At 51.1% G+C, this 25,795-nt stretch overlaps 9 protein-coding genes across 9 annotated transcripts; 3 read left to right on the top strand and 6 right to left on the bottom strand.

Annotated features, from left to right (window-relative positions):
• The first annotated feature begins 607 nt into the window (after positions 1 to 607).
• B0T26DRAFT_700173 (uncharacterized protein) lies at positions 608 to 972 on the top strand. Its single transcript, XM_060441522.1, has one exon. The coding sequence runs from the start codon at positions 751 to 753 to the stop codon at positions 925 to 927; it is 177 nt and encodes a 58-aa protein (XP_060297665.1). The 5' UTR covers positions 608 to 750; the 3' UTR covers positions 928 to 972.
• Positions 973 to 2,123: 1,151 nt separating this feature from the next.
• On the bottom strand, positions 2,124 to 3,284 carry B0T26DRAFT_673532 (uncharacterized protein; the record flags this gene model as incomplete). Its single annotated transcript, XM_060439607.1, has 2 exons — positions 2,124 to 2,577; positions 3,265 to 3,284. 2 exons carry the CDS (start codon positions 3,282 to 3,284, stop codon positions 2,124 to 2,126), a joined length of 474 nt encoding a protein of 157 aa, XP_060297666.1.
• A 988-nt stretch (positions 3,285 to 4,272) lies between these two features.
• Positions 4,273 to 5,053, top strand: B0T26DRAFT_700176 (uncharacterized protein). Its single transcript, XM_060441523.1, has one exon. It carries the CDS (start codon positions 4,278 to 4,280, stop codon positions 4,611 to 4,613), a length of 336 nt encoding a protein of 111 aa, XP_060297667.1. The 5' UTR covers positions 4,273 to 4,277; the 3' UTR covers positions 4,614 to 5,053.
• On the bottom strand, positions 4,717 to 5,653 carry B0T26DRAFT_673533 (uncharacterized protein; the record flags this gene model as incomplete). Its single annotated transcript, XM_060439608.1, has 4 exons — positions 4,717 to 4,847; positions 4,976 to 5,077; positions 5,209 to 5,517; positions 5,641 to 5,653. 4 exons carry the CDS (start codon positions 5,651 to 5,653, stop codon positions 4,717 to 4,719), a joined length of 555 nt encoding a protein of 184 aa, XP_060297668.1.
• A 5,257-nt stretch (positions 5,654 to 10,910) lies between these two features.
• Positions 10,911 to 12,808, top strand: B0T26DRAFT_810799 (uncharacterized protein). Its single transcript, XM_060447275.1, has 2 exons — positions 10,911 to 11,488; positions 11,543 to 12,808. The coding sequence occupies exons 1-2, from the start codon at positions 11,193 to 11,195 to the stop codon at positions 12,588 to 12,590; spliced, it is 1,344 nt and encodes a 447-aa protein (XP_060297669.1). The 5' UTR covers positions 10,911 to 11,192; the 3' UTR covers positions 12,591 to 12,808.
• Positions 12,809 to 17,732: 4,924 nt separating this feature from the next.
• Positions 17,733 to 18,244, bottom strand: B0T26DRAFT_824787 (uncharacterized protein; the record flags this gene model as incomplete). Its single annotated transcript, XM_060447425.1, has 3 exons — positions 17,733 to 17,835; positions 17,887 to 18,119; positions 18,166 to 18,244. 3 exons carry the CDS (start codon positions 18,242 to 18,244, stop codon positions 17,749 to 17,751), a joined length of 399 nt encoding a protein of 132 aa, XP_060297670.1. The 3' UTR covers positions 17,733 to 17,748.
• A 1,325-nt stretch (positions 18,245 to 19,569) lies between these two features.
• B0T26DRAFT_849947 (uncharacterized protein) lies at positions 19,570 to 20,487 on the bottom strand (the record flags this gene model as incomplete). The annotated part of the gene is made up of 2 exons (XM_060447629.1): positions 19,929 to 20,487; positions 19,570 to 19,850 (listed from the first exon to the last, which is right to left on the bottom strand). Coding segments are annotated over exons 1-2 (786 nt in total), but the record flags the coding sequence as incomplete, so codon positions are not given.
• Positions 20,488 to 20,739: 252 nt separating this feature from the next.
• Positions 20,740 to 21,885, bottom strand: B0T26DRAFT_824788 (uncharacterized protein). Its single transcript, XM_060447426.1, has 4 exons — positions 21,744 to 21,885; positions 21,401 to 21,607; positions 21,223 to 21,307; positions 20,740 to 21,163 (listed from the first exon to the last, which is right to left on the bottom strand). Exons 1-4 carry the CDS (start codon positions 21,859 to 21,861, stop codon positions 20,779 to 20,781), a joined length of 795 nt encoding a protein of 264 aa, XP_060297672.1. The 5' UTR covers positions 21,862 to 21,885; the 3' UTR covers positions 20,740 to 20,778.
• A 1,995-nt stretch (positions 21,886 to 23,880) lies between these two features.
• B0T26DRAFT_700191 (uncharacterized protein) lies at positions 23,881 to 25,753 on the bottom strand. Its single transcript, XM_060441524.1, has one exon. It carries the CDS (start codon positions 25,475 to 25,477, stop codon positions 24,119 to 24,121), a length of 1,359 nt encoding a protein of 452 aa, XP_060297673.1. The 5' UTR covers positions 25,478 to 25,753; the 3' UTR covers positions 23,881 to 24,118.
• Positions 25,754 to 25,795: the final 42 nt, after the last annotated feature.

Here is a 25,795-nt window from a genome sequence, read left to right on the forward strand (position 1 = left end):
GACCGCGGCGCCTATTTTCGCTCGCCTGACGCAGGCCCGCGACCCGCTGGTGTCGAACCTGACGGTCAAAGTCGAGCGCGGCGAGCGCGACGAGGGGGGCGGGTGGCGCGTGATGCCAATTGTGAAGAATCTGCCCAAGGGTTTATGGGATCAGTGTGAGTTTACTTTTTTTTTTAAAACAAAACTTTCCACGAATTATTTTGGAGTTTCTTTGCCGGCTGTGAAAGTGGTGAAAAGGGATGAAAAGGGGTGACGGATAAAAGTGGGGAAAGGGGCAAGAAAACATCAGAAGATAACCCCGCGCCATCCCAACAGACAACGCCAAAGAAGATCCCACCGCCTCGCGCAGCGGCGACAACCAGATCCCTCAGCTTCTCGGGGGTGCCGGCAGCGACACCATCGCCCACGTGGTCGGGTATTTGTTCACACCGCCACGCCCGCACCTGCCGCCCGCCTCGGCGACGTTCCCACCCTTCAACGCCATCGACGCCATCTCCGAGGGCGTGTTTGCCGAGAAGAAGAAGGAGCTGCCCGGAAACGATGCGAAGACGCAAAGATCGCCGGACAGGACGGCCTTGTTTTTCAACGTCGCTTCTGATGGTGGTGCTGCAGAGGACGGAATAGACGACGACGAACGCCGCCCGCCGCTGCCGTCGTCTGCATCGCCTGACGGGCGGCCGCTGCCGGCTGCTGCGGCGAGGTTGGTGCCCGACACGAAGGGGACGACGTTGTGGGACGGCGCCGTTGACGATGTTGACATGCAGAGTCTGGCCGACCTGGTTGCGCTGGGGTTTGGTTGGACTGCTCCTCCCGTTCCTGTTGCTGCTCCTGCTTCTACTTCTGGTTCTGCTCCTGCTTCTACTCCTGCTCCTGCTCCTGCTCCTGCTTCTGCTCCTGGCGTTTCAAGCCTGCCAAGTGGTACACTAGTGCCGTCTGCGCTAGCCGTGGCTGAAACCGAGGGCCTGCTGCCGCATGTGCTCAGCGCTACGAAGCCGGCGCGACTGCTGGCCGAGTTTGACAAGTACTACATAAGTTATCCGTAGGTTTCTGTTTGACTTTCTAGCAAGGCTTGAGGAACAGTAATTATCATTAAGACTTTCAGATCTAATTAGGGTACAGCGAAATCTTTCTGTGCGTCGACCTTAGCACGGTATAGACGCTAGGCAGCACAGTCTCGATGCTAGGCAGCATGGTCTAGATGCTAGGCACAGTTAGACAAATATACCTAACAAATAAAAGGCACGGCCGCATACGCTGGTCTCAGGATCTTAATTCATTGTAGAAGCTGCAGTTCCTAACCAAAAACATAAAAGAAAAGAAAAGAAATCGAAAAAGAGCAATCTGATCAGAGGGAAGACAAGCCGCGGCACAGATACATGGTCCAAAAGGGACACAAAGGAGTAAAGTTGTATAGGTTTGTATTGAGTAATGTAAAGAAGAAGAAATGCCTTCAAGTGCCCAGGGTCGCAGCATTGATCTACAGTACTTCTGGATGGCGACAATACCACGTGCCTGCACAACGCGGGAAGGACATTCCGTGATCCACTAGAGACACGCGAGAACGCCGAGGGACTTGTTGGGGACGAGACGTGATGGGGTAGAGGGGTGAACTATCGGATGTTCCAACCCCCTGACCGGGTGGGCTGTTTTTTGGCTCGACGACAGGTGAAGGAAGTCGCCACAGAGGCACGGAGCTCATCCCCCTTTTCAAACCAAGACAGGCGAGACTAGTGGGTTGACATGGCTACACACCACCTCGTCCTCATCACAGCGCGTGTAGGCTGTCTGACGTCTGGGGGGGCGATACGAGTAGGTGTGCAGTTGAGGAAATAAGGGTATCGTGTTAATCGGGCGTTGCTCGACCTTCAGAGAAGACTAGTGTGGCTCAGAGGCGCAGGCCGCCTCCACGTCAGACTTGGGGATGGGACCAGGTAGTGCCTGTGCCGTGGCTACAAAGTGCCTTGCTGTTCGCATCAGATGGGACGACGGGATGCGGAGGACATGGGCCAAATGGACACAGACCGGCCCGCCACGGTTTTGCTAAGCAAGCACATGCCTCATAGAAGTCGCTTTCCCAGTCGTATGTTGCCAACATCAGCCTCAATTACTACCCTCGCTTGTAATTAAGTATTGATCCCATACGTATCCAAGCCAATGAGAATTGCAGATCTAGATTCAAGAGTCTGTTGGGTCTGTTGGTGGCTGCCGAGCGTGTTGGACGCGGCCTGCGTCTGAGACTGGGTCTGGGTCTGGGTCTGGGTTTGATATTGGAGGCCCGAGCTGCCATCAAACCCGGTGGCATAGGTTGCTGCCGAAGCCGCGTCGGCGAGGGAGCTCGTGGACGGCGCCACAGCTGGGGCCCCCGCCGACAATACTCCTGTCTTGACAGTCACGGGATACGGCAGACCCGAGGGCGGACCCGCGGGCAGAGCCAGCGGAGGACGTCCAGAGGCCGGGTAGGGGAGCAGGCGGTCGGCACTTGTGGCGCTGGGCAGCGAGGCGGCGACGCTCGAGAAGGAAAAGTCGGGCGAGTCAGCTGAGACGGTGCTGACGGGCCGCTGGACGAGGCTCGCGCTACTGTAGCCGTAGGGCGAGTCGCGGCCGCCGGTTACACAGAAACGGCATCAAGACTGACTAAACTGAACTAGCCTGGTAGCGGACACAAAACAGTTTCTCGCACCGTGGCCTGGCCTTTCCAATTCGGAAGAGTTACCCGCCGCGGGACCTTATGTGCCGTGTCTATCGTCCAGTTGACAAACAACTTGACGGGAATACTTCAAGAAGCCTCCACGGCGCCACGTTTTTTCTTGCTCCCAGTGCCTCTCCAATTTCCTGCTCCTCGATCGTCAAAAAAACCCAAATTTGTCGCATTCAACCGAGCCTGCTGAGTTTTTCCGCCGCCTCATAAACAACCCACAGCTCAATTCAAACTGTCTCATCGTCAGCTTTTCTTTTTTTAACCCCCTCCACACACCAAATAAAGTAACCGAGACATCTCACAACCAACATAACCCGTCCGACACCATGCCGTCCCTATCAGAAATGAAGAAAGAACTGAACCTGATGAGAGCCAGGTCCAACGCAGCCTACAATGCCCAGGGCAGTTTGCACTACGCCAGGGAAGCCCATCGTATGAGCGAGAAATACAAGGCAGCAAAAGCTGTCATGATTAGGGACGCCCAAGGACGCCCGGCTCCGGGAGTCCGCAGAGCGCCGACGGCCGAGAAAAAATAGAGCGACCAGACTTTGCTTGTATGCCCGTACAGTACGGTAGAGAGAGCCATTGTGAATGCACGCTGGTCATGCCGTATTAGTTCTTTTCTTCCATATTCTGGACGGTGTACGGGTGGGTGAGATGAAGGGGGGGTGGGGGGGTTGCATGCTGGCCATGCGGTTGGGTCGGGTTAAGTTGGCTGGGCTGCCGTGTACTACCAAGCTCGGTAGTCTTTGTTCCTGAGGAGCTATTTTGCGGGCCAATGATGGCAATGGTACTGTACCTCAGGTCGGTACTCGAGTGCCTCATCTCCACGCAAGGGGCACGGGCAGGCTGTGGGCGTGCGGGGCCAATATGTAGTACATACTTATTTTATCACGCGCATTCATAGGGCAACGGAAATGGAGCATTTGATGCAGGGAAGTAAAGCTTGAATTGTCTGAAAAGGTCTGTCTTTTTGTTTCCTTCGGGAGGGCCAAAAGTCTCTCTTTTATAATTATGAATAGTGGCAAAATCTAGTGGCGAAGAATCAAGTGGCAGCTTCTAGGTCCTTCTTTTGCCCACTAATCGCTATTGTCGTGATATATTTCGATGTTCATGGTCTAATTGTTGGATGTTTTGGTAGTAGAATGGCTGTCAATCCGTTGTGGGTGGTCCGTGCGGTACCTTCAACTTTCTAGCCAGCTCCCCCTCCTAAAATAGCCCACTTTCTTCCTCAATCTCGCAATTCAACCTCAGTGAATCGTACCTACGATTTATCGCTTTGCAGCTATAGAAAGGCACGCTGAATACTTCACCATTATGACCCTATCAATCCCTACTAATATATCATTAGGAACGCGTGTTTTTCGAGCCGCCGCCATGGCTGCGGTCAGAGCAGGGTGGGCGGCGATATATTCGACACCCCTGTACGAATATTTCGCGAATATGATACGCTGAAATCGACAGAAGCTCTAGTGGGGTAAACGTTAAAAATTAGTGGGATGAATACTGTAACTTAGCGGGCTGGCGCTAAGCTACAGCGGGTATTTTCCCTTCACGTTTTGCTGCCAGCTCGCCCCCTATGGTGCCCGCAACAGCAGTCCTCATCTCGCTAAGTTTTAGTGCATATTCGCCGAATATTTGTACAGGGGTATCGAATATATCGCCGCCCACCCTGGCCACGAGCAAATTCAATTTGCCATTCCCCTCTTGGCATGCTAGGAACGTATACTCGCCTTCGGCCGAGCCATTCCGCAGAGGCGTCACGGGGTTGCGCGCGGTGCCGAGGCCCGGGGAGGGCTCGGCCGGCTCGACAGCGTGCGCGCCCTTGGCATCGACTAGTTGGAAGCTGAACTGCGTGCCGTACTTGCCTTCTCACGAGGACGCCTTAAAGGCCGTTAGGTTTGAGCTGAGATGAGGCTAGCACGGCGAAATTGGCGAGGTGGGTGTCGAGGGCGCTGGCTAGTGCGAGGGCTTTGTCGAGGGCAGATACGGTAGGGGCGCCGCCTTTTTTAGGTCCCCTAGATGGCGGTGAGACTGGTGTTGATGTCGATGCCGTTATCACCCTGCCGGGTGATTGTTCCCAGCGTGCCGCTACCGGGACTGGCCGGCGCAGATGGCTGGAGCGGGAGGTCGAGAGTCTTGGGCACACCTGTTGAGCTCGTTAGACTAGACTAGAAATGGCAGCAATTTTTGGGGGAGGTACGAGGAGTCCAAGGACTAACTTGAAGGAGTAAAGGACGAGACCGCTTCGACCCTGGCCTAGATGGCGTCGCGTACCCAGAAGATAGTAGTGCCGGTTTGGAAGCCAGACTTGGCTAAGCGGCTTGGTGTCGGAGGGAGCCGCATCTAAGCCACATATGGGCGCAGGTGGCGCACATGCTAGACCGTTTACAGCCTAGACTGTGTCAGCCGAATGCCGCATAACTATGGTATTCAGGTTATGCCCACCTTTCTGAACCTTTCGAATACAAGCAATTTTTGCCCTCGATTGATGCAGCGTTATATGTGACACTTTGCTGTCTTCTTGGCCACCAGGCTAACGTCGGCGTCGAAGGTTGCGAGATGCTGGCGCATGGCATCCTGAGCGGCAGAGGCATCCGTGAAGTGGGCGACCAGGACCAAGAGAATACTGGAGCCATCGTCAGCTACGCTGCCATCGCTGATACTGTACTCGGCCGCGGCAATCGTGGGCCGAATCGACGTGCTGACAGTCTGTACTGCCATCTTCTGGCTAAAGATGCCTGCGCTCGTGACTAGCTGGGCTATCGACTGGGACCCTCCGGGTTGCCGCCAGCGCTTCACGTATGCCATAACACTGACTTACAAGTATTATTGTTTCATAATGTCTTGGTCTCAGCTATGTACTCGCAAGCCCTAAGATCCGAAATCTTATATTTCGAAAGCACCTTGCCGCCAGCACTTGCCCTAAAATACCGACTTACATATATTATTCATAGTGCCATGGTCTCAGCTGTATGCTTGCAAGCCCCATGGTTCGAAATAGTGTGCTCTCGGAAGCACCTTGCTGCCACAATTTAACCTGATATGCCCACTTACATATATTATTATTCATAGTCTCATGGCTCAGCTATTCACATACAAGCCTCAAGGTCCGAAATTGTACCACTCCGGGAGTACCTTGCCGCCAGCACTCGACCTAAAATACGGAGTTACGTGTGCAATTCAGGATATGCTGGTCTCAGCTATACACTTGCAAGCCCCAAGGTCTGAATGCATCTTGTCCAGGGAACCGCTTGCCGCCAACACTTTGCCCAAAATTACCGACTTAAATGTATTGTTCATGTGGTCAGACCGGCGTGGCGTTTGGCGTCGAACTTTGTTGCTGGCGTGATTAGCGCCGTGTGAACGCCATGATGAGGTTCGAATCCCGTGGGCATATGTGATTAAAGTAGACGCCCAAAGTTACTCCTTCTTTGCAGTTTCAATCGCGTCGGGTATGGCGTTTGGCAAAATCAATTGGCGCGCAGCCGCAGAATCCAAGATGTATTGTTCATGGTGTGCGAGTCTTAGCTGTATACTTGTAAGCCGCAAGGTCCGAAATTACCGGCTTCCGGGCGCTCCTGGTCGATAACGCTTATCCCAAAATGCCGAATTACATGTAATGTTCATTGTGTGCTGGTCTCAGCCATGCACTTGCAAGCCCCATGGTTCGAAATCGGATTATTCCGGAAGCCACACACATGCAAGGTCGTGTGTTGCATTGGTTCTCATTGTCGCCATGTTGGTTGGGTCATTTCGATGTTTGTGACTAGATAACTAAGAGCATACAAATCGTGCAGAAGAGGGTGGCCGACCAATTGGATCAATTCCGTCGATTCATATGGCTGCTTCCAATGAAGCTGAAATCCGTCTCCAGTCCTCAACAATGTGTACTGTCTCGTCGCCCATGCGAAGGCCGGTCCATTTCAGCCTACATGCGACAAAGTTGGGTCTTGACCGCCCATTATCAGCTTTGCTCTTCCACAAGGTTCTCATTCTGGTCGTCTCGTGTCTCCGGCAGGACAAAGAGCTAGCCACCTGTTGGATCTAGACTGAGACTGGACATGAGTCCGCTAGCGTTGTGGACCCTGCCAATGAAGTACCGGCCTGGACCGGTCTGGATGCGGTGCGGAATACTGTGGATGCTGATTTCAGGGGTCACGGTGAGACACGGTCCCGATTAGCTCCAGCCAGTTCTCCGGAGTCAAGGCCGCCTCTGCCATTACCGCCATTGCTTCCACCTCCACAGTTCCACCATATCCGCTTAAGGCGTTTCGTTTGCCTACACCGGAGTCGGTAGAACTCGATAGCTCGTAGCGGTGGACGGCAGCGTTGAGAGTGCCTGTGTTGGCGGCGGTGTGAATTCCGTTGAGCGCGGACGGTCTGCTTGGGAAGACATGTGCCGGCGTTTAGCCGCCTCCCTTGGCCTGTGCAAAAAGCCTCGAATTAATCTCAAGCCAATCACAGAGCAGCTGAGAACCACTAACGCGGGTCTCTTTACGGATTGGAAAGGTGACACGGCGAGGTATCGCCAATAGTTAACGACGTTGGGGGTCGACGAGGCTGGCAAATCGCAAGTGAGTATTTCTAGTCGACAAGGCTCTGGACTTTCTGCACGGCTAAAGGGAGGCTCCACGATGATAAGCCGACAAAGCTGAGTTGTTGAAGACCCCCGTCAGCGTAGTAATCACCGCCGTGATGCGGTGGAACAGTGGCCGAAAGAAGCAGTATTCTGCCATAACGATCTTACGCCTCGCAATCTAATCCTCCAGTCCAGTGAAAGTCCCGGCGGAGATACGATATGCAAGCTTGCCGCTATCATCGATTGGGAACTTGCTGGTTTCTACCCTCCATCATACCAGCTGAGCTTATAAGATACGTATTTAAGCGGCAGCAATCGACATCTTTCGTTTTACTTACTGCTCAAAGAACGAGTGAAAGACACTGCTCCTCTCTCTCTGTCGCGGGTTGCTCTCTTACGAGCTATGGAACTTATCTTTGAGTCTCAGCAGCGAAGGCTATTGGAGGGCACGAACATCCCACCCATATTCGAACGAGATCCAGGGAGGTGCTGCAATTATCCCGGGACAAGCATCCGTACGTTGGCTGGAAGTGCGAAGCGGAAAGGGGATCTCTCCCTGAGTTCTCGCGGGACGATGCTCAGAAACCGGAAGATGATGTTGTTGCAGAGATGATTGGTAGAAGATAAATAAAAGCTAACGTACGTGATAAGCGAGCTGACCGGACAAGCGAGCTGACAGTTACAGCAACAAAGACCACCAAAGCCAGACTCCCCAATATCACAAACAATCAGCCAATTGATCAAAGGCTACAAAGTGGCTCTCAATAGTGCAATCTTATTAGCTGAGGAAAATCGGGTCCTACGCGTAGAAAACCAACGCCGGCGGCAGAGGAAGGAGAAGCAACGGCGATATATAGCCAAAGGTGGGACTCTTACCGTTGCAGACGGTCTAGATAAGATCAGTCAGTTAGACAGTCAGTCAGGTCAGGCTAGAGTAGCTAGTTAGACCAAGAGTAGTGCAGAATCAGCTGTAGTGGCTCAGGGTAGTGGGGAGGGTTCTGGGCACGCCCAGGGCAACAAGGAGGATGCTAGGCCGGCTCAAAGTAGTCAGGACGGCCAAAAACGCCGTCGGGCGCCTCCTAAGTGCAGTATTCGTGGTGCCCTCGACCACAGTGCTCAAATTTGTATTAATAAGTAATTGGTGGTGGTTTTTTCCTGTGTGGTAAGAGAGGGGGGCAAAGTGGGGAATTTTAGCTCGCATGAGTGATATGGCTCGCTAAGTGGTAGATTACGCATGGCTGGTGCTTTGCAGCAATATAGCAAATGCACCAAAATAGCAAAAATCGTGAAGTTATCGTCAAAATTCGCTCAAATTCGCTGCAAATTGAAGCTCTTCAATCGCTCAAATGGAGTCCCTTATTCATCAAGCCCTAGAGTATATTCAGGCCAATCCTGGGTGCAATATCTCGAAGGTTGCGCGCAAATTTGGCATACCTCGTACGCACGCGACTGCGACGTATGGAGGGCCACTCAGCACATCTAGGGCTTCCTGCATACAACACCAAGCTTACCCGACCTGAAGAAAAGACGCTCTGCCTCTATATCCACAGGCTTGAGAAGATCAATCTCGCTGTATGCCTAGAATACGTTAAGGACGCAGCAAATTATATCCTTCAGGGGCGGACTAGCGTTAGCGATCCACCTACGGTTGGCTTTTCTTGGACCACGAGGCTCCTGAAGCGCCACGGTTACTTCAAAGGCGCTAGAAGACGATGAATTCCGATCGTCAAGAGTGTGAGGATATTGAGAAGATGAACCAGTATTTCCTATAGCTGAAGAAGGTTATTGATGAAGAAGGAATCCAGAAAGAAGATATTTGGAATATGGATGAGACTAGCTTTCGAATCGGCGTCGGTAAAGATCAGCTTATTGTTACCAAAAGGAAGAAAGCGCATTACTTTAGCTTGCCAGAAAACCGCGAGTCAGCTACAGCGATTGAAGCTATTTCGGCTAGTGGGCGTGTTGTTCCTGCCTTCCTTATCCTCGCTAGTTAACAGTATTTGGCGCGCTGGTATCAACAACCTGAGCTTCACGATGATACCGGTATAGAGACGAGCCCTTTAGGTTATTCGAACGACGAGACTTCTCTCGATTGGGTTAGGTATTTCGACGAATATTCGAAGAAAAGTACGGTTGGAAAGAAGCGCTTGCTTATCCTCGATGGCTACGGCTTACGTTACACAATCGAGTTCATCTAGTATTGCTACTATAACAATATCCTTCCCTTTGGTTTACTGCCTTACTTAACGCACTTTCTTTAACCGCTTGACGTCGTCGTCTTTCAGCCTTATAAGCACTACCACGCCAAAGCACTTGACGTGGTGGTTCGTGACGGTCTTACGAATATAACGAAGGTCGAATTCCTCGCTTGCATCGAGGATGTGCGCCGCCAGGCCTTCAAGCAATCGACAATCCTATCAGCGTTTAGGAAGTGTGGTATCTAGCCGTTCAACCCGCTGGAAGTCACGCAGCCGTTGAGCCAAAGAGTGGCTCAAAAAACACCCTCACCACCACCTATGGAGCCGAATTCCTCACCATTTGGTACGCCTTTGACCCTCAGGCAGATAAATAATGTGGCCTGTAAGCTTGGAAAGGTTCTAGAGGAAGATGAAGAGCTAGAGCCAGAATTTGCACCCAATATAGAAAGGTTTATCCGTGGGAGCCTCACTTTGGCTACTGAGCTTGTTCAAATAAAGAGGGACCTAGGGAAAACACGTTATGCTGAGAGGGTCGCAAAACAGCGTAGGGCACTCAAGAATAGCTCCTTGCAGTCAGGGGGGCTATTAATAGTAGACCAAGGTCATCGCATGGTACGGCAAAGGAGGAAGACGTGTTGGCGAAGGCAAGGAAGGTCATTGAGGCCGCGGAATTGAAGGCCAGAACTAAAGCGAAAAACACGTTCAACGAAGCTGCAAAAAAGGCGCGGCTTTGACGATTGACTAGCAAGCTGAAACCAGCTGAAGTCAGCGAGCTAGGAAGGCTTGCGCGGCCACTACGTCGGTTTTAATCTGAATATAGCCTCATTTTTGCTATTTTGGTGCATTTGCTAAATTGCTGCAAAGCACCAGCCATGGGCTGGTGCTTGAGCTTCCGAAAGTGCCAGTCACGTGGTGGGCGGAGCACGGGTAGTGGGAGCCCATTGTTAAGCTCATATTACGTAAGGGCGTAACCCTGAACCTCTGATTGATATGTTGATTGGTGTTGGGTTCGGCTTGGCCAAAATAACCTTTTAAGGAGGCCTTGGTGGGGCAGTGCCCCCCGCACGACCATTTCTGGTGCAAGAGCGCCCTAAGTTCCATCCCTTAGATGCCGACTCGGCATCGGTCAAACTTAGCTTCTGAAGTCATAGTTCTCGAGCCATGAAAAGCGAATTATTTGCAAGTCAGATCGCTTCAATTGGTTGAAAGTTATCGAAAAATTGGATTTTCGGGTGCAAAGGTTTGACTAATTCCGAGTCGGCATCTAAAGGTATGCCTGCAGGTTAGGAGAGAGTCTTCGGGACTTCCTGCTACCGCCGGAGATACCGAATGCACTGTTAGCGAAAGCGAGCGGTTTAGCGAGAGCAAGTCATAGGTTTAACCCGGCGCAACTGAGGGCCGACCCGCGCCAATCCCATTCCTGGACTTTTTTGACCAATCCCATTGCCACTTCTCAGTCTCTCAATGCGAATGCGAGTGCGCGAGACCAACGCGGAGGAATTTCACACCATCATCATGGAACATTTCCACGGGCAACCATGGCATCAAAATACTATAAGTATTTTCCACGCTGCCACGGAAGGGACACTATTTCTAATGCAAGCACAAACACAAGCAAAGACATCCCAATTACCTATCGCAACAAGCCCTCAGCTCATTCTGTAACGCCTGCTACTGATCGGAATTAAGCACGTTTCAAAATCAGCCAATCAACATGACCTCCACCCATTTTAAGGTCATCGTCGTCGGAGGTGGCCCCGTCGGTTTGACGGCGGCCCACGCGCTCTGGCGCGCCGGAATTGACTTTGTCCTCCTCGAGAGCCGTCCCAGCATTGTCATCGACGCCGGCTCCAATCTCGTCCTTCTGCCCATGGGCCTCCGTCTGCTCGGCCAGCTCGGCCTGCTTGAAGCCCTCAACACCGTCAGCTCGCCCCTTGGCCGGATCCAGAGAACCGACCACGTCGGCTGTGACATCGGCGATGCGAATTTCTTCGTCCATTACAAAGAAAAGCGAGCTCTCCCCTTGCTTTTGCTCGGAAATAGGCAAAACTAACATGAATCCAGTCATGGCATCGCCCCCCGCGTCATCTCGCGCCTCGACCTCACTCAAGTCCTCTACACCACCCTCCCATCAGAGGTGCAATCTTGCCTGCTCCCCGACAAGCGCGTCGCCACCATCACCACGACCCCCAACTTTACGACTGTCAATTGCACCGACGGCACTACTCACACAGGATCCATCATCATCGGTGCCGATGGCGCCCACAGCCTCGTCCGCCGCCAGATGCGCGCCCTTGCCCTTCAATCCGGCTCCCCACCCGACGAGGTCAACCCTGAGCAGCCCTTCCTAACAACCTACCAAGCGATATGGGTCCGGTTTCCCACACCAGCTAACCTCACGCCAGGCGACGCACGGGAAACACACGGGGTCGGCGCAGCGGTGCAACTATTCGCTGGTGAGGAGACGTCCGTCATCGGAGTTTACGAGCGGCTAGCCTCGCCGACGACAGCGCGGCTGCGGTTCGGCGCGGCTGAGGAGGAGGCCTTTATCGCGCGGAGGGGGAACCTGCCTATCTCGGCGGGCTTGACGATTGGGGATGCGTACGCTGCGCGCGTCCAGGCGGGAATGGTCAGCCTGGAGGAGGGCGTGGCGGCTCATTGGAGCTGGGATTCGCGTGTCGTCCTGGTGGGCGATGCGGCGCACAAATTCACACCCAGTACGGGCGCAGGCTGTAACAACGGCATGGTGGATGTTGCGGTTCTGGTCAACCAGCTTCGTAGGTGCACTGAGGCAGGGCTGGGCGCACCCAGCAAGGCGTTGGTTGCCGAGGCACTCGCCGCATACCAGGAAGGGAGGTACGCAGAGGTGGTCAAGGGGTGCCAAGGCGCGGGACAGGCGACGGCGACGGCGACGTGGAAGAACGCTGTGTTCAAGTTTGTCGACCTGCACATCTTGGCGAACCACAGGGTGCAGAAGATGTTTATGGGTCGGGCCGCGCCGGCGATTGCTAGGACACCGGTGCTGGAGTTTATTGAGGGCGTGCCGATGGCCGGGGGGAAGGTTGCTTGGGCAGAGAATGGTGTCCAGACGAGAGCTGTTAAGGCGGGATGAACTGCGACGGATTCAAGTTGAATTTTTTTTCCCTGGCTGCGGGTTTAGACTACTATTTTTTTTCCCTTACATAGTCATGTATTGGCGATCGTTTCTTTATTTATATTTGTGGTGGCGCGGGCGCATTAAGACATTCTGAGGACAGGGCATAGTAGAGAAAACGGTTCTAGAATAGAGAGTTATTATACTTTCGTATTAATTTCTCCTCAATATCACTGCAACTCTGCCTAGTTTTCTTTGCCGTCGTATTTGGAGGGATGAGGCATAAAGCTTTAATTAACTTGCCCAATCACTAAAAGAGACTTGTAGAGGTGGTGAGCGTCGCCCTCGTAGCAACTCAAGCGACATGTTGGCGACACTATTCTCAAGCCACTATAAGAAGAGCATTCTATACAGCTAATAAGAGCAAAGTGTTTCTCAGTATAACGTGTTTGATAAGCGAGTGGCAGTGACAAGCGAGTGGCAGTTCTCACTACCTCATTACAACTACCGAACGAGATACTAATACTACAAAGGAAATAATTAACTAAAACTACTCAGAATCTGATTCCTCATCCATTTTCGTATCTTCCTGGCACGTACGAGTTGTGTCCTATTTTGCCGCAATTGCTGCAGTGCCTTAAACCTGTTGCGTTGCTCCTCGCACGACCACCCCTCGATCGCTTTTCCTCCTCTACCAATGCGTGCGCATCCCTTTCGGCCAAAATATCGCTCGCATCCTGCATAGTTAATGGTCCTCCTACCCGGATACGACTTTTTTTAGCTCTCCGGCGTTTGCTTAAAGCTGTATTTGCTTCCTCAAGCTCTCGTACCCGCGCTTTCATCAACACCATCTCGTGCATAACCTTTGTCGTACCCTTTACAATCTGATCAAGTGCCTCAAGAATTGGAGTTGGTGAGCTACCTTGATGTCTGGTAATACGATCCTTGATGTGTGTTGATTGTAGAGAGGCCTCGGTAGCATTTCGTGGCGTTTGAGAGACCCAGCTGTCGTACGAGACCTCGGGGGGGCTAGTCGGTGTCGGCGTACGAAGCTTGATATCCAGCTGGGAAATCACCTTTTCTGGGTCGAACGGAACAAGGCCTGCCCCTCGAAAACCTCCTTTTACGTTTTCAGGTTCAAATGTTGCTTGGAATGCGTTGAAGAAGGCGAGGAAGAAGTCGGGCTTGGTGATATGGTGAATATGGTTGCGCATTAACTTCTCAATTTCCTTGCCGTAGAACCACTTTAATATACGAAAACACCCAATATCAAGGGGCTGAAGTAGATGAGATGAGTGCGGAGGCATGCAAAGTGTAATAATGTTATTTTCTTTGCAGTAATCCTCAAATTCGGCCGAGTGGTGGCTCTCATGCCCATCCAGAATTAGGAGTCGCTTTCCACCTATCGTACGATGGCGAGAATGTTGGTCAAAGTGTTTGATCCAGTCAAGACCAATCTGGTTATTCGTCCATCCAGTTTCTGAGAGATCAATTGTCCACTCGGGTGGGAAAGGGCTGTTGCGATACCAACTTTCGAGGTGGACTTTACCCGCAACCACCACGTACGGAGGGATAGTATCACCACCCGACCGTACGGCCTGAATCACCGTAGCCCATTCCCGATTACCAGGCTGGATCTTCTTCACCCTCGCACGGCCTTCGGACGAGGTAACAACAAGGGTTGGTGAGATCTGGCCCATCATGAACCCAGTCTCGTCAAAGTTCCAGATATCCGACTCGAGGATCCCATATTTCGCGATTGTATTGCGAACAAGGTCAAACCACGCGCTAATTATCTTCGGATCTTCGCATTTGGCTCTCTGGTAGTCGTACGGACGCGTCCAACGCGTCCGGAGCTCTGGCTGTCGTCGTACAAAGTTTAAAGCCCAACGCTTTCCGACGCGTGACGCGTCACGCGACGCGCGTAGCAAGTTGGCCATATCTTCCACCATATCGTATCCAGGCGAAAATCCTTGCTCGTATAGGTTGAGAACCCTTCGTACGATAACCTCCTCTTCAAGAGGGTCTAGTTTCCGAGAGTTGGCGACGGTATCTGCTCGAGAGGAGATTCCCTTATATCGCCGCTTGAGTGTGTTGTAGGGTACCGAATAAGCCTTTGCAGCCGTCCAGAGATTGAGTTCCTCATCGCGCTCCATAGCTTGGAGGGCAAGGATGATTTGCGCTTCATTTCGTACGATAGGCATATTGTGTTGTGAAATTAAATCGTGATGTTGCGCAAGAGGTGAAATTGGTGAGGTGGAGCTGCCACTCGCTTGTCACTGCCACTCGCTTATCAAACACGTTATATAATGAAAATTTTATCATTTTTTCATAGTTGAGCTAAATATAATAGCGTCGAATCCTGACATCGGCTTTACGCCTTAGATACATGTGTGGGAACTACCAGTCAACGGGATAGATGCACAGCCTCAGTGGCTGACCAGCACACGGGCCGCTATGCGGTACGTGTCCGAGGCGCAACCATCACGTAGCCTCTGGGCATCGCCAAATCCAATGCGCACTCTGTTACCGTAGTTCGTGATCCTTCTACATAGAGCAGACTAGAATACAACCACCACAACCACCCCATTCGCATCGGTTACTGCAGTGACTATGGAACGAATGACCTTGTCATTCCAACAACATGCCTTGAAGTGGGGGACGTACATAACTTCAGCCAGCCGGCCGGCCAGGAGTTAACTAAGAGAACTTTAATAGGCGCCGAGATTCCTAGCTATATACTAACAAGAGCAAACACACATTCCACCCAGAAAGAAAAACACGTAGGAAAGCCTTTATATGGCCGGGCCGACTGCATGCAGGTCGGTGGCCTCTCGATCAAACGGAGGCTGGAACAAAGTGACGACTGGCATTAGTGGTGTATTATGGTTCCTTAGGAAAGACGTTAACAGTCGGTGTTAACTAAATATTCATTCATATTATTCGCTTGTGGAAGATGAGTATTAAAATTTGCTTGCCTCTCCTGATCGAACGAAGTCCGGGTCACCTATTTACCATATGTATATACGGCGTGAAAAAAATGCAAAGCCAACGCAACGCACTAAAGAGAGCCACCCTGGGCCAGACTGGGCCCGCACCCTGAGTCAATACTAGTAGCCACCGTAGAAGTATATATTTTCTTGCTTTTAGTAGCTATCTTTCCTATCAATTTCCATAGGTTTATATCTCCTACTACCACAATTAATATCGGAATCTCGACGTATTACGACATATATATTTGTTAAATTGCGTGCTCCTGGCAGCTGCACAGGGTTGCCGCAGTGGGCTCAGGTACTGCAACTAAGCGTAGCGGAAGCGGCCTCGTAGTTGGCGGTCCAGGGTAGGTCTTGTCGGGTGGTGCAGGGTAGGACCTGCGAGCAGTGCTTGCTTCACGACGACCATAACATAAAGATATTGAGATGACTTTCGAACCGTCGTGTTACCATTGTCCCGCTGGACGTTGACAAGATGGAGTTGGACGCGCAGGGAGCCGATGGTGAACTTTTTCACCTGTGGACTAAAGCTTGAGGCCCCGATACTCCGCCAGGTCCCGTTATTGATAATTAGCAAGAGATAAAGAAGTCTGGTCCAATCAGATCCGCACAAGGCAGTCACGAAAGCACAATATTAAGGTGCCTTTTAAAAGCCTCCTGTGAAGAATTTGTCGCGGTAGAGCGGATGTTAAAGTAGAGTATATAGTGCTCAAGGATTCTCAGTGTACACACGCACACCCTAACCCTAGTGCACTGAAGTTCCAGCGCCGCCTGGTTTGTAGCGTATCTTGCGGAGTTCCTCGCGTGCCTTGGATCCCTGGTTATCATCGTGATAGACGGAGGTCAGAACGGCGACCATTTCAGCAATGTTGCGAAAGGGGTTTTCTGTCGATTGGTAACGTCCAGCGATAACGTCGTTAGCTGCGCCCTTGGTCAAGGAGTTGAGGACAGCCATTCTACTACGCTCATTCTTGAAGGTTTCGTCGTCTTGCTCCATCTTGTCGGCCAACTTAATAATCCACTTGTCGAACTCTTCTTCGTCTCCATCGAAGTTGCCTGGGTCAATCCCTGTCTGGCGGGCTCTCTTGTCGTAGGCGGGGTTGAGGGCTTTCTGGCTGGTTCCGTACGGCTTGAAAGCTTCGAGAGCGGCGAAGCCAGTTGGTTTGAAGTTGCTTCCTCCGAAGGCGCTGTTGTCGGGCGTGATCCCGCGCTCGTCACGCGCTGGAGGGGTCAAACGGGCGTTGCTCTCCAGTTGAGTAATGCGTGACAAGGCAGCGGCGAGCTGGGCTTGCATGTCCTGTTGGTCGTTACTTTGAAGCATATTGTCTTTTACAACGAGGTCTTCGGGTGCGGGGTCGTAGTATTCGGACTCGTCGCGTTCGATGCTCTGCAGGGGTTCGATTGACTTCTGATTTGCAGAGACTTCTTCTTGTGGGCGCGCAGGCTTGTCTTGCTCTGGGCGCTTGGTGCTCGTGACAGGCTCGTTTAGCTCTGGGTCAGTGGAGGCTTCTTGGGGTGTAGCGGGCTTGTCTGGCTCTGGGCTACCAGGCGCGACGCTGACTTCGTCGTCGGATTCGTTCGAGGACGCTGGTCGGTCTTCAGCAGGGCTTCCTTGCTCGGTTGCTGTTGCCTGTCGTTGAGATTTTCGCGTCGCTGGGCCGTATTCGATTTTCTTCGGCATTGACGATCTCGGGTCTGGTGGTTCTGCGGCCTAGTTTTCCGTCGTGCGCAGCCGACGACGTGAGTGCAAATGAATGCGGAGGATTTTAAAAGATATCTTTTAATTGCTTCGCCAGCAATAAAGTGGAGAGTTTAGAATTGTGTCACGACCAGGGCAAGGCATTGAGGTGAACTCAGTCCATTGGGTGCTATCGACGAAGATTCTAAACTGAGGAGGGAAAGAAGGAAAAGTCCGACAACGCGTCGCGTGCTCGCGAATAAGTTTGCATCTATCAGTGGGGTAGGTGGGGCCTCGAGGAGGCTTCTGATAGGCCCGTGGGTTCTGGGCGGCTCTGGCTGCTTCAGGGCCAGTTTGGTGGACGGGTCCTCACAGCTTTTAAGTTGTTCCAAACCGTCTGCGTAATTTTAAGCCTGGGCTTCGAGCTGTTGCTGATTGTGGTATAGTCAACTGTTTTCCTCTTCAATACGCTGCCTCATTACTGTGTCTATTTCTGCTCTGTTTCTTAATTTGTAAACTTCTTGATAAAGTCTCTCATTCTCTTTTTGAGGTTATCGATCATGGTACGGAAGCTGGGCTCTGGTGCAACTGACTAAGAGAATTTAGTTATGACTCGGATATGGATTTGATGTATAAGACATACTGAGATGTGCTTCTGTGTTACACATTGTGGGCTGGGCTCTACGGCTTCGAAAGTCTTTCCAAATTCTTTACAGAGGAGCCGGTATGTACTAATGGAGTGATCGCTTAATTTCTTAAAGAATACCTTCGCAAAGAACTCTTCTTTACCGGGTAGGACTCTCCACATATAAGGGTCATTCGTACGAGGATTGAGGCGGACGTTAGCAGGAATTATCTTAATTCCTAGCCGAGAATCTAAACGAATTAGCGGGTTTCTTAAGACGGAAAGACGTGGTCATACGAATGTGTTCTGAAAGCTTTTTGCGGCATTCTTCCCTCCCAAGCCGTCGATCAGTATTGCTTTGTCGTGTTGAAGACATTTTAGTTCTAATCTAGTCGTTGAAATTGTTGCGGAGCTTAGCCCTACCCAGCTTAGTCACATGGGCCAGTTACCCCCGCATGGGTTTTCGCCCACACATTTAGTACGGGGATTTTCCCCTTCTGTATTTTCTTCATCCAGAAAACCTTCCCACTTTACGAGGTAAATGAATTTTCTTCCTTGCTTCCATCTAGCAAGCAGCTGCTCGACTTTCCATGTACCTTCATCTTCATCAATTGCAGCTGGGGAGCTAGCTCTTTCGCCACCCTCGCTCTTTTGGCCGGCACAAATTGACTCTCTTGCCGTACTTTCTACGCGCCTGGCGCTCGATATTTTTGCCTGAAATCCGGTGTTCGCCGAGGGACTACGGATAGAGGTCGGTGTAGTTTGGAGTCTTGGATCAATATATCCCATTATGTCGCCAGGTGGAGATAAAGAAGTTAAGTGCCCTTCACCTAGACTCTCGGAGAGTGAGAAGTTGGTTTGAGCTTCAGCATTTAAGTCCCAAGGTTGTGCATCGCTTCGAATACTGAGGGTGGTATCCGATGGTGTTGTTAATGGAGAATCATGGTCGTCTTCAGTCTGAGGCGCTGAATCCAAATCGTCGCCTAGTGGCGAGAGCGAAGTAACTGTACTAGGGTAATTTTTGCCGCTCTCCCATGCGCTACTATCCTCGGTGCTGTAGAGTTTATGCTGGCTTGATTTGTTGATTGCTGGTAGACTCTGTCAAAAAGCAAGAGATATCCGCGGTGAAACTGAAACTCCCGAACTTGAGGCCGTGATATTGGAGGGCATGGTCCCGTTCCCGGAGAGTGACGGCTGGGTGGCTCCGGTAAGGAGAGTTGGGAAAGCTGTGACTTGTACGGAAGCGGGAGAATCTGCCTTAGAGTGGTTTGCCTCATTGACGAGCAGCTCCAAATCGGTCCCACCGAGATGTGTGGTTTGTGGCGGTATTTCGCTGCCTTTGCTGCTTCTATAGTCTGCGGAACGACTGTAATGCCCTGCGGACATGGCTGGCTGGTTTTGGTCTCTTATTTTTGCCGTCTCGTCAATGAAATAGTGTTTCAATTCGACGTTGCCATCCATAATAGGCTTCTCTTTGTCGCTTCGCTTCGGTCTCTTGGCTCTTGCGGTTTCTGCCTCGTACTCATCCTCTGGCATCTTCAACACGCTCGATTCCTTGGTAAAGTCAGGAAAATGAGCATCGAGAAGATGAAATTTTAGATACTTGGCTGAGTCGAACATAGAAACGCATCCAAAGTGCGGGCATTTCATGGGCGTACCATTATCAGCAATGATCTGGACATATTTCTCGTAGCGGCGGTAAACGTGATCCTTCCATGGACCTCTCTCCAGATATTGATGCAGTCGCTTCTCTGATGGTAGTGACGGATCCGCCATGCAAAACACGCAGTAGCCTGCGGTGACAAGAGCGCCGCCATAGACCAGAGGATCGCATTGAACGGGCAGTGTTTCTGGACAATTTAGATGCGTTTGGCAATGATTGCTCCATTGTGTTTCCCCGAAAATCCATTTGCTGCAAAGGAAGCAAAGTTCCACAAAGTCGTCGTGGCTTCTCTTGTAGCAGCTGTATACGTGTCTCCAGTCTTAGGTTGTTAGTGTATCCGTGCAGCTGTTGGTAAGCTTGGCTAATTTCCGTAGGCGTCCTAAGTTGGAGCAGCCACATTTCTCTGGTTCTAAACCAGGCCGGAACTCTACTTCCGCTTCTTTCTCGCAAAGCGTAACCATACCTCGGAGAGCGCTGAGGCTAGTTGTGCTCCGTAGCGTGTCGGGCTTGAAGAGAGAAGATGCGAGGCGGTTGCGTTCGGGCATCATGAATCGGACTCGGTTAAAAATGCTCCGGCGGTAGCAGGGCGAGGAACTGTCCTTTCCACTAGGCTGGTGGGACTGAGCTTTCTGCCACTTTCGGACTTCTTTGTGGGTTAACTCTCGTCTTTTGGCGTAAAGCTCCCTGCTGCAACGGCGACGGGAAGATGGGTCGGCATCACGCCGTCCTCGTAAAGCTGCGAGCTCCTTCTCTATTTCGACAAACTCGGGGCTACTTTGAAACTGTTCTTGTTTTTCCGTAGGGAGAGACTGCCATAGCTGTGGATTGCGTGGAAGCGTCAAGCCGCGGAAAAGATCGTTAACAACGCTCCGCACCTCGGCCAAAATAGCTCCCTTATCCATCTGTGCCACTATTATTGGGTTGATAATGGTTGTTGTAAGTATTGGGATCTTTTTGGCCGGCATGCTTCATTCGCTGGGCAATGTGAGGACCCGTCCACCAAACTGGCCCTCAAGCAGCCAGAGCCGCCCAGAACCCCCGGGCCTATCAGAAGCCCCCTCGAGGCCCCACCTACCCCACTGATAGATGAAAACTTATTCGCGAGCACGCGACGCGTTGTCGGACTTTTCCTTCTTTCCCTCCTCAGTTTAGAATCTTCGTCGATAGCACCCAATGGACTGAGTTCACCTCAATGCCTTGCCCTGGTCGTGACAGGCAACGGTATACAGCTGATCTGTGAGAACAGGTTAGCAAGTCAGACTGAGGAAGGGAAAGTCTATGTACAAACCTATCCAGTATAGATCCTCCGCCCTGAAGTCGTGAATTGTAGGCGGACGAGGATATCCAGCGCGGAAGCCTAGTTGTCTAATGCGCCTGCTAAATGCATTCGCCGTTTCTATCTTCCCTGGCGCAGCTCTTGCAGACATGCTCTTGAAGAAGGGTAGATCACGGATGCTCTCCCTCCACTGTAAATGGAGCATCTCTCCTTCTAGTGGTTGTATGGCGAGAAGATCTTCAATCGTTTCGTAGTCTCTGAACGCTTTGGTGACGACGAGAGTAGCCGAAATAGAAAGCATGGGGTTACAAATGAGAGGCATCGGCCCTAGCCCTTCATATAGCGAATGCTTGGGCCTATAGAAATCTAATTTAGTAATCGTCTAAATAAACAACCATAAAAGTTAGTTTCTCACCGTTTGTCAGAGGCATTTGTCATATCCTTCGCATCCCGAACTAGCTGAACGGCGAACTCTGCATTTCCGTATTCGTTGAGGAAAACTCCAAAAGTCACATCCTATGGCAAGTGTCCATTAGCTTAGGCGACTATTGAATCTAATATTGAATAGCCATTACCTTTATATTAGCCGCGACCAGATCCTACACGGCAAGTAGACTCGATGTACTCGCCGATGCGCGCAGAAGAGCATACGATAGTAAGCATATCGGCCCAGTCGTACACCCTCGTTGCAGGCTTATCGTATACCACCCAATCATTCCATAGCTGCCTTCCTAAATAAAGAAAGTGGCTTTTCGTACCAAACCTTCTTGTCCTCTTATTCTGTACCATCCTTTTACCATCTCTTTTAAGTATTTCGGGCAGCTCATACTTAATAAACTACCGCCAAGTTAGTTAGATTTGCTCAGGTCCAAGAGACAGTACGTACATTTGTAACCGAGACTGTAATGTTTCCCGGAATAGCATCATTTTCGCGACGCCAACCAGCCATGAACTGCTTCCAATATACCATTACCGTCCCTTGCCCTGGATCAGGGTTGTCTTCAGCACCGTCGATACTGAATGCAACATCTTTCATAAAGTCTTTCAAGGACATGAGATCGTAGGCGTTGGCATTGGGATGGTCTTCAACATATCTATAGGAAAGTTAGATCATAATGCTACACTTTCTTTGACGACAACTCAAGGTTCTCACCGGTTCCATAGGTCCAGCATGCGGCGGTAGTCTTTTAGTGTTTTCTCAGTTGGCTTCTTGTGAACTATAGCACCGTTGATTCCCTCAGTGCAATTTCCGGAATCATTCTCCTTTCCCCGCCGAAAGAAGTCCGTAGGACTCTTCTTCCGCGGCATTATGGAAGCACGTATAGTATAGGTTGGGGCAGAAAGGGTGTAAGGTATACGAGAAATATGGGAGAAGGTTTGGCTTGAAAGAAGGTAGGAACACAACGGATATAAGGAATGCGAGAGAAGTGTCGCGCAGCAGGTAGGGACAGAACGAGCTGCCTCTTTATTTAGTGGGATGGAAAAGAATAGTCGTGCAGTAGGTGGTAAGAGCGGAACTGCGTCTTTTATCTATTTGGGGAAGGAACAGTCGCGCGGTAGGTAGTAGGACAGAGCAAAATTGCCTCCTCATCTATAGGTTACTCAGTGTAAGGTAAGATTACGATAACTAGAGCTTTTCAAAACGGAGAGTGAATACGCTATACTCTCGGGACCATTTCTGGGGCTCCGTTTTAAAGGTTATTGCTAAGGCGAGGCAGATAGAATGGGTCCTGCTTACTGGGCCCTCTTTTAGGCCATTAGGAGAGCGAGGCCCAGAACTCGTCCCCGAGAGAGTCGCTTAAAGTTGACAATTGCGTGACATGGTGAGCGTAGGCTGAGCCGGGGTGAGCCGAAGGTGATCCGGGCTGAAGCGAGGCTGTTTCTTGTCTAACCGTCCTCGGACGCCAAGAGAATTCTGTTTTAGATCCCGACTACCTAGGTAGTCGGTATCTAAAAAAATTAAGCCTCATCTGAAGATAGTTGGCTAAGTCAGGCTTGCTTCATCCTCAGCTCACCTTCGGCTCACCATCGCTCATGTAAGGACACTGCGCATATAACCCTGAGGTAGTCGGTCTCTAAAAAGAATTTTCTTGGCGCACGAGGACGGTTAGCCCAAATCAGGGTCGCTTCAGCCTCGGCTCACCCCGGCTCAGCCTCCGCTCACCATACCACGAAATTGTTAACTTTACGCGACTCTCTGGGGGACGAGTTTTGGGCCTCACTACCCTAATGGCCTGAAAGAGGGCCAAGTAAGGCAGGGCCCATTTGTCTACCTCGCCAATAGCAACAACCTTCAAAACGGAGGCCCAGAAATGGTTCCCAACAGCCCGGAGTATTCACTCCCCGTTTTAAAAGTTCTGTAGTCTCATCTTGTACCTGTTGCCTTCGGGCACTAGCTAGATAAGGAGGTAATTCCGCTCCGTCCTACTGCCTACCGCGCGACTGTTCTTTCCCCAAACTAGATAAACGACGCAGTTCCGCTCCTACTACCTACCGCAAGGCTGTTCTTCTCCAACACGCTAAATAAAGAGGCAGCTCGTTCAGTCCTACTACCTACCGTGCGGCTGTTCTCTCTCGCGTCCCTCACCCCTTATATCCCTACTCCTTGCTACTGGCCAACCCTTTCTTCTCCCGTATTTTCTCGCATACCTTACCGCTATTTTCTGCTTTCACATTTAAACGTCAGCCTATACTATATGTACTTACACAATGCCTAGAAAGAAGAGCCCTACAGAATTTTTCGCCGGGGAAAGGAGAAGGGCTCGGGAAATTGCACTGAGGGAACTGACGGCTCTATAGTTCACAAGAAGCCAACTGACAGAACACTGAAAGACTACTGACCTATGATTAACCTATGGAACCGGTAAGAACCCCAAATTTCCGCCAACTAAAGGCCAGCGTGATTGTCTAACTTTATCATAGATATGTTGAAGACCATCCTGGCGCCAATGCATACGAACTCATGTCCTTGAAGGACTTTATGAAGAATGTTGCATTTAGCATTGAAGGTGTGTACCGTCAAGGTCTGGGATGCGGCGGTAGGGATATGCACGCAAATACTGGAGAACTATAGCGATTATGTCAATTCCTCGAACTTTATTACCTCCTGGTCAAGCGACCCGAAAACCCCGTATCGCCAAGACTATGGTATAGGCTCGGACAATAAGTGGATTACGAGGGACTCAGAAAACTGGCTGAGGAGGACGGCCAACGGATGTTGTAGGTAAAACGTCACGCCTTTTGCAAGGGCAATAGTGCCGCTGGCAATAGACTCTGAAACTTTAACTAGCCAGACGATCCTTGCAATATATCTATCTTGTTTTTATCGCCTGGATTGCCGTCGTCCAGGCTTCGTGACTGCCCCCGACATCAAAACAATCTTCAAGTTCCTCTCCATTTTCGTGTTCCACTGGGCACAATAGGGCAAGCCCCCGTGCAGTGCATTGTTCTATGGAGAACTCAAGGCTTGGGAGATTATCACGAATTAGAGCGAACAAAGACCTCCAGTGGCTAATTCCACCAAAAACCCCTACTCGGACCAAAGTAACGCTTTGGAGTGTTGCTTTGTGCCTCCAGATAAAGGCTGCAATACCCTGTACGCTACAATCTACCAAATGGAGCCCTAGGCATTGTAGATTCGGTAGTTGAAGCTTCGGTGCGAGCTGTTCTAACCGGTTAACGTGTGGGCCGAAAATGACGGGTTTGATGATCAGATCCAGTTGTGTGAGTTGTTGAAACACACCAATAAATGCTGATAAGTCGTCCGCCCATCGGTTCTCAGCGCCCCTCGTTGCCTCGGCGGATACAGCTAGTGTGAGCTCCGTGAGGCTTAGAGGGAGGTTTTTATAGTATTGGAAATGCGACTCCGAGGGTCTGAGAATGTCTGGTACAATCGCATCCTCAGAGAGGCCAGTTGTAATGGCAAGGCTACTAAGAGCGGCACCACTCGTAACGATGGCTGTAAGGGTGATGCGAAGGACTTGGCCCACAAACGGAACCTCCTCATAATCGTTTATGGCGTTTGTTGGCGGTAGACCTGTTTGTCGGCTATGCGCTACTGCACCCCAGGGCCGGTGCATGTTGCTAATGACGACAGCCTCGATGTTGGTAAAAGAAATCAGCGCCTGCGTAATGTAGGCCTGCGCAAGGCCGGTCATTATGTGTTTCTGCTCTTCCCACAGTGACGTATAAGCCACTTTATCCAAAGGCGCCTTATACGAGTCTTGAGGCGAGAGAATCCCTTCATCGGTCCCCCGACCTTCCTCTCCAGGGCTTTGGTCCTCCTCCTCGCCGGATGAGTGTGCATCATCTATGCTACCCACTAAAGATGCGGCAGGGGATCGACCTTCTTGTATAGCCAGTAATATGTCGCCTTCATGCCGTGTAATATGAAAGTCTAGTTCCGGGAACTGCACGAAATGATCCGTACAGAGTTCTAGTGTTCTCACAGCAGGACTGAAGTCTGGATGCCGCGCAATCTCCGCGAGGTTTTCGAGGCTGAGCCTCGAGAGCATTATGTAGCGGGTCTGGAAGTACCGGCGGATGAAAGCTGGTAACGTAGCGAATTTTGCATACTTGGACGTCAACCGGAGGGCGGAGAAGCCTTGGGCGTCTAGCCCGTCAAATATGAAAGCCAGCACCTCGTTGGGAAGCTGAAGAAGTCCCACCATTGTATCTGAGATGATCCTTAAAGGTATGTTCGAGTAGAATGGAGCTTACAGCTGTGCAAGCTTTGAGGGCAATATATTGAGGTGGGTTGAATGGTGCTTCGGCTGAGATTTAGGCGGGGTCAGGCAGTGTGCTTGGGGGAACTCTGAGAGTTCTGTAAGGTTCTTGTTGGAAAGCTGGCCCCAAAGTAGGCCCAAAATCGTTTCAATGTAAAAGTCTAATTGTGTGTAAAGTCTTGGGATAAGTCCTGGGGACCTCCCAGCTGGGGACCCCATTTTACCCTGAAAAAGAGGGGTTTTCCTGGGCTAGGCCCAGAAGGT

This window comes from Lasiosphaeria miniovina, assembly GCF_030549165.1.
Source record: "Lasiosphaeria miniovina strain SMH2392-1A chromosome Unknown B0T26scaffold_3, whole genome shotgun sequence".
Classification (NCBI taxonomy): domain Eukaryota; kingdom Fungi; phylum Ascomycota; class Sordariomycetes; order Sordariales; family Lasiosphaeriaceae; genus Lasiosphaeria; species Lasiosphaeria miniovina.

Excerpts from the sequence above, each read along its gene's own strand:
- B0T26DRAFT_700173 (XM_060441522.1), top strand. The coding sequence starts at position 751 with ATGTTGACATGCAGAGTCTGGCCGACCTGGTTGCGCTGGGGTTTGGTT.
- B0T26DRAFT_700176 (XM_060441523.1), top strand. The coding sequence starts at position 4,278 with ATGGTGCCCGCAACAGCAGTCCTCATCTCGCTAAGTTTTAGTGCATAT.
- B0T26DRAFT_810799 (XM_060447275.1), top strand. The coding sequence starts at position 11,193 with ATGACCTCCACCCATTTTAAGGTCATCGTCGTCGGAGGTGGCCCCGTC. Across the intron at positions 11,489-11,542 it reads TTCGTCCATTACAAAGAAAA|TCATGGCATCGCCCCCCGCG; the intron begins GCGAGCTCTCCC and ends ACATGAATCCAG.
- B0T26DRAFT_824788 (XM_060447426.1), bottom strand. The coding sequence starts at position 21,861 with ATGTCCTTGAAAGACTTTATGAAAGATGTTGCATTCAGTATCGACGGT. Across the intron at positions 21,608-21,743 it reads GCAGTTCATGGCTGGTTGGC|ATGGTAAAAGGATGGTACAG; the intron begins GTCGCGAAAATG and ends TACTTAAAAGAG. Across the intron at positions 21,308-21,400 it reads TACTTGCCGTGTAGGATCTG|TTTTCCTCAACGAATACGGA; the intron begins GTCGCGGCTAAT and ends TGACTTTTGGAG.
- B0T26DRAFT_700191 (XM_060441524.1), bottom strand. The coding sequence starts at position 25,477 with ATGGTGGGACTTCTTCAGCTTCCCAACGAGGTGCTGGCTTTCATATTT.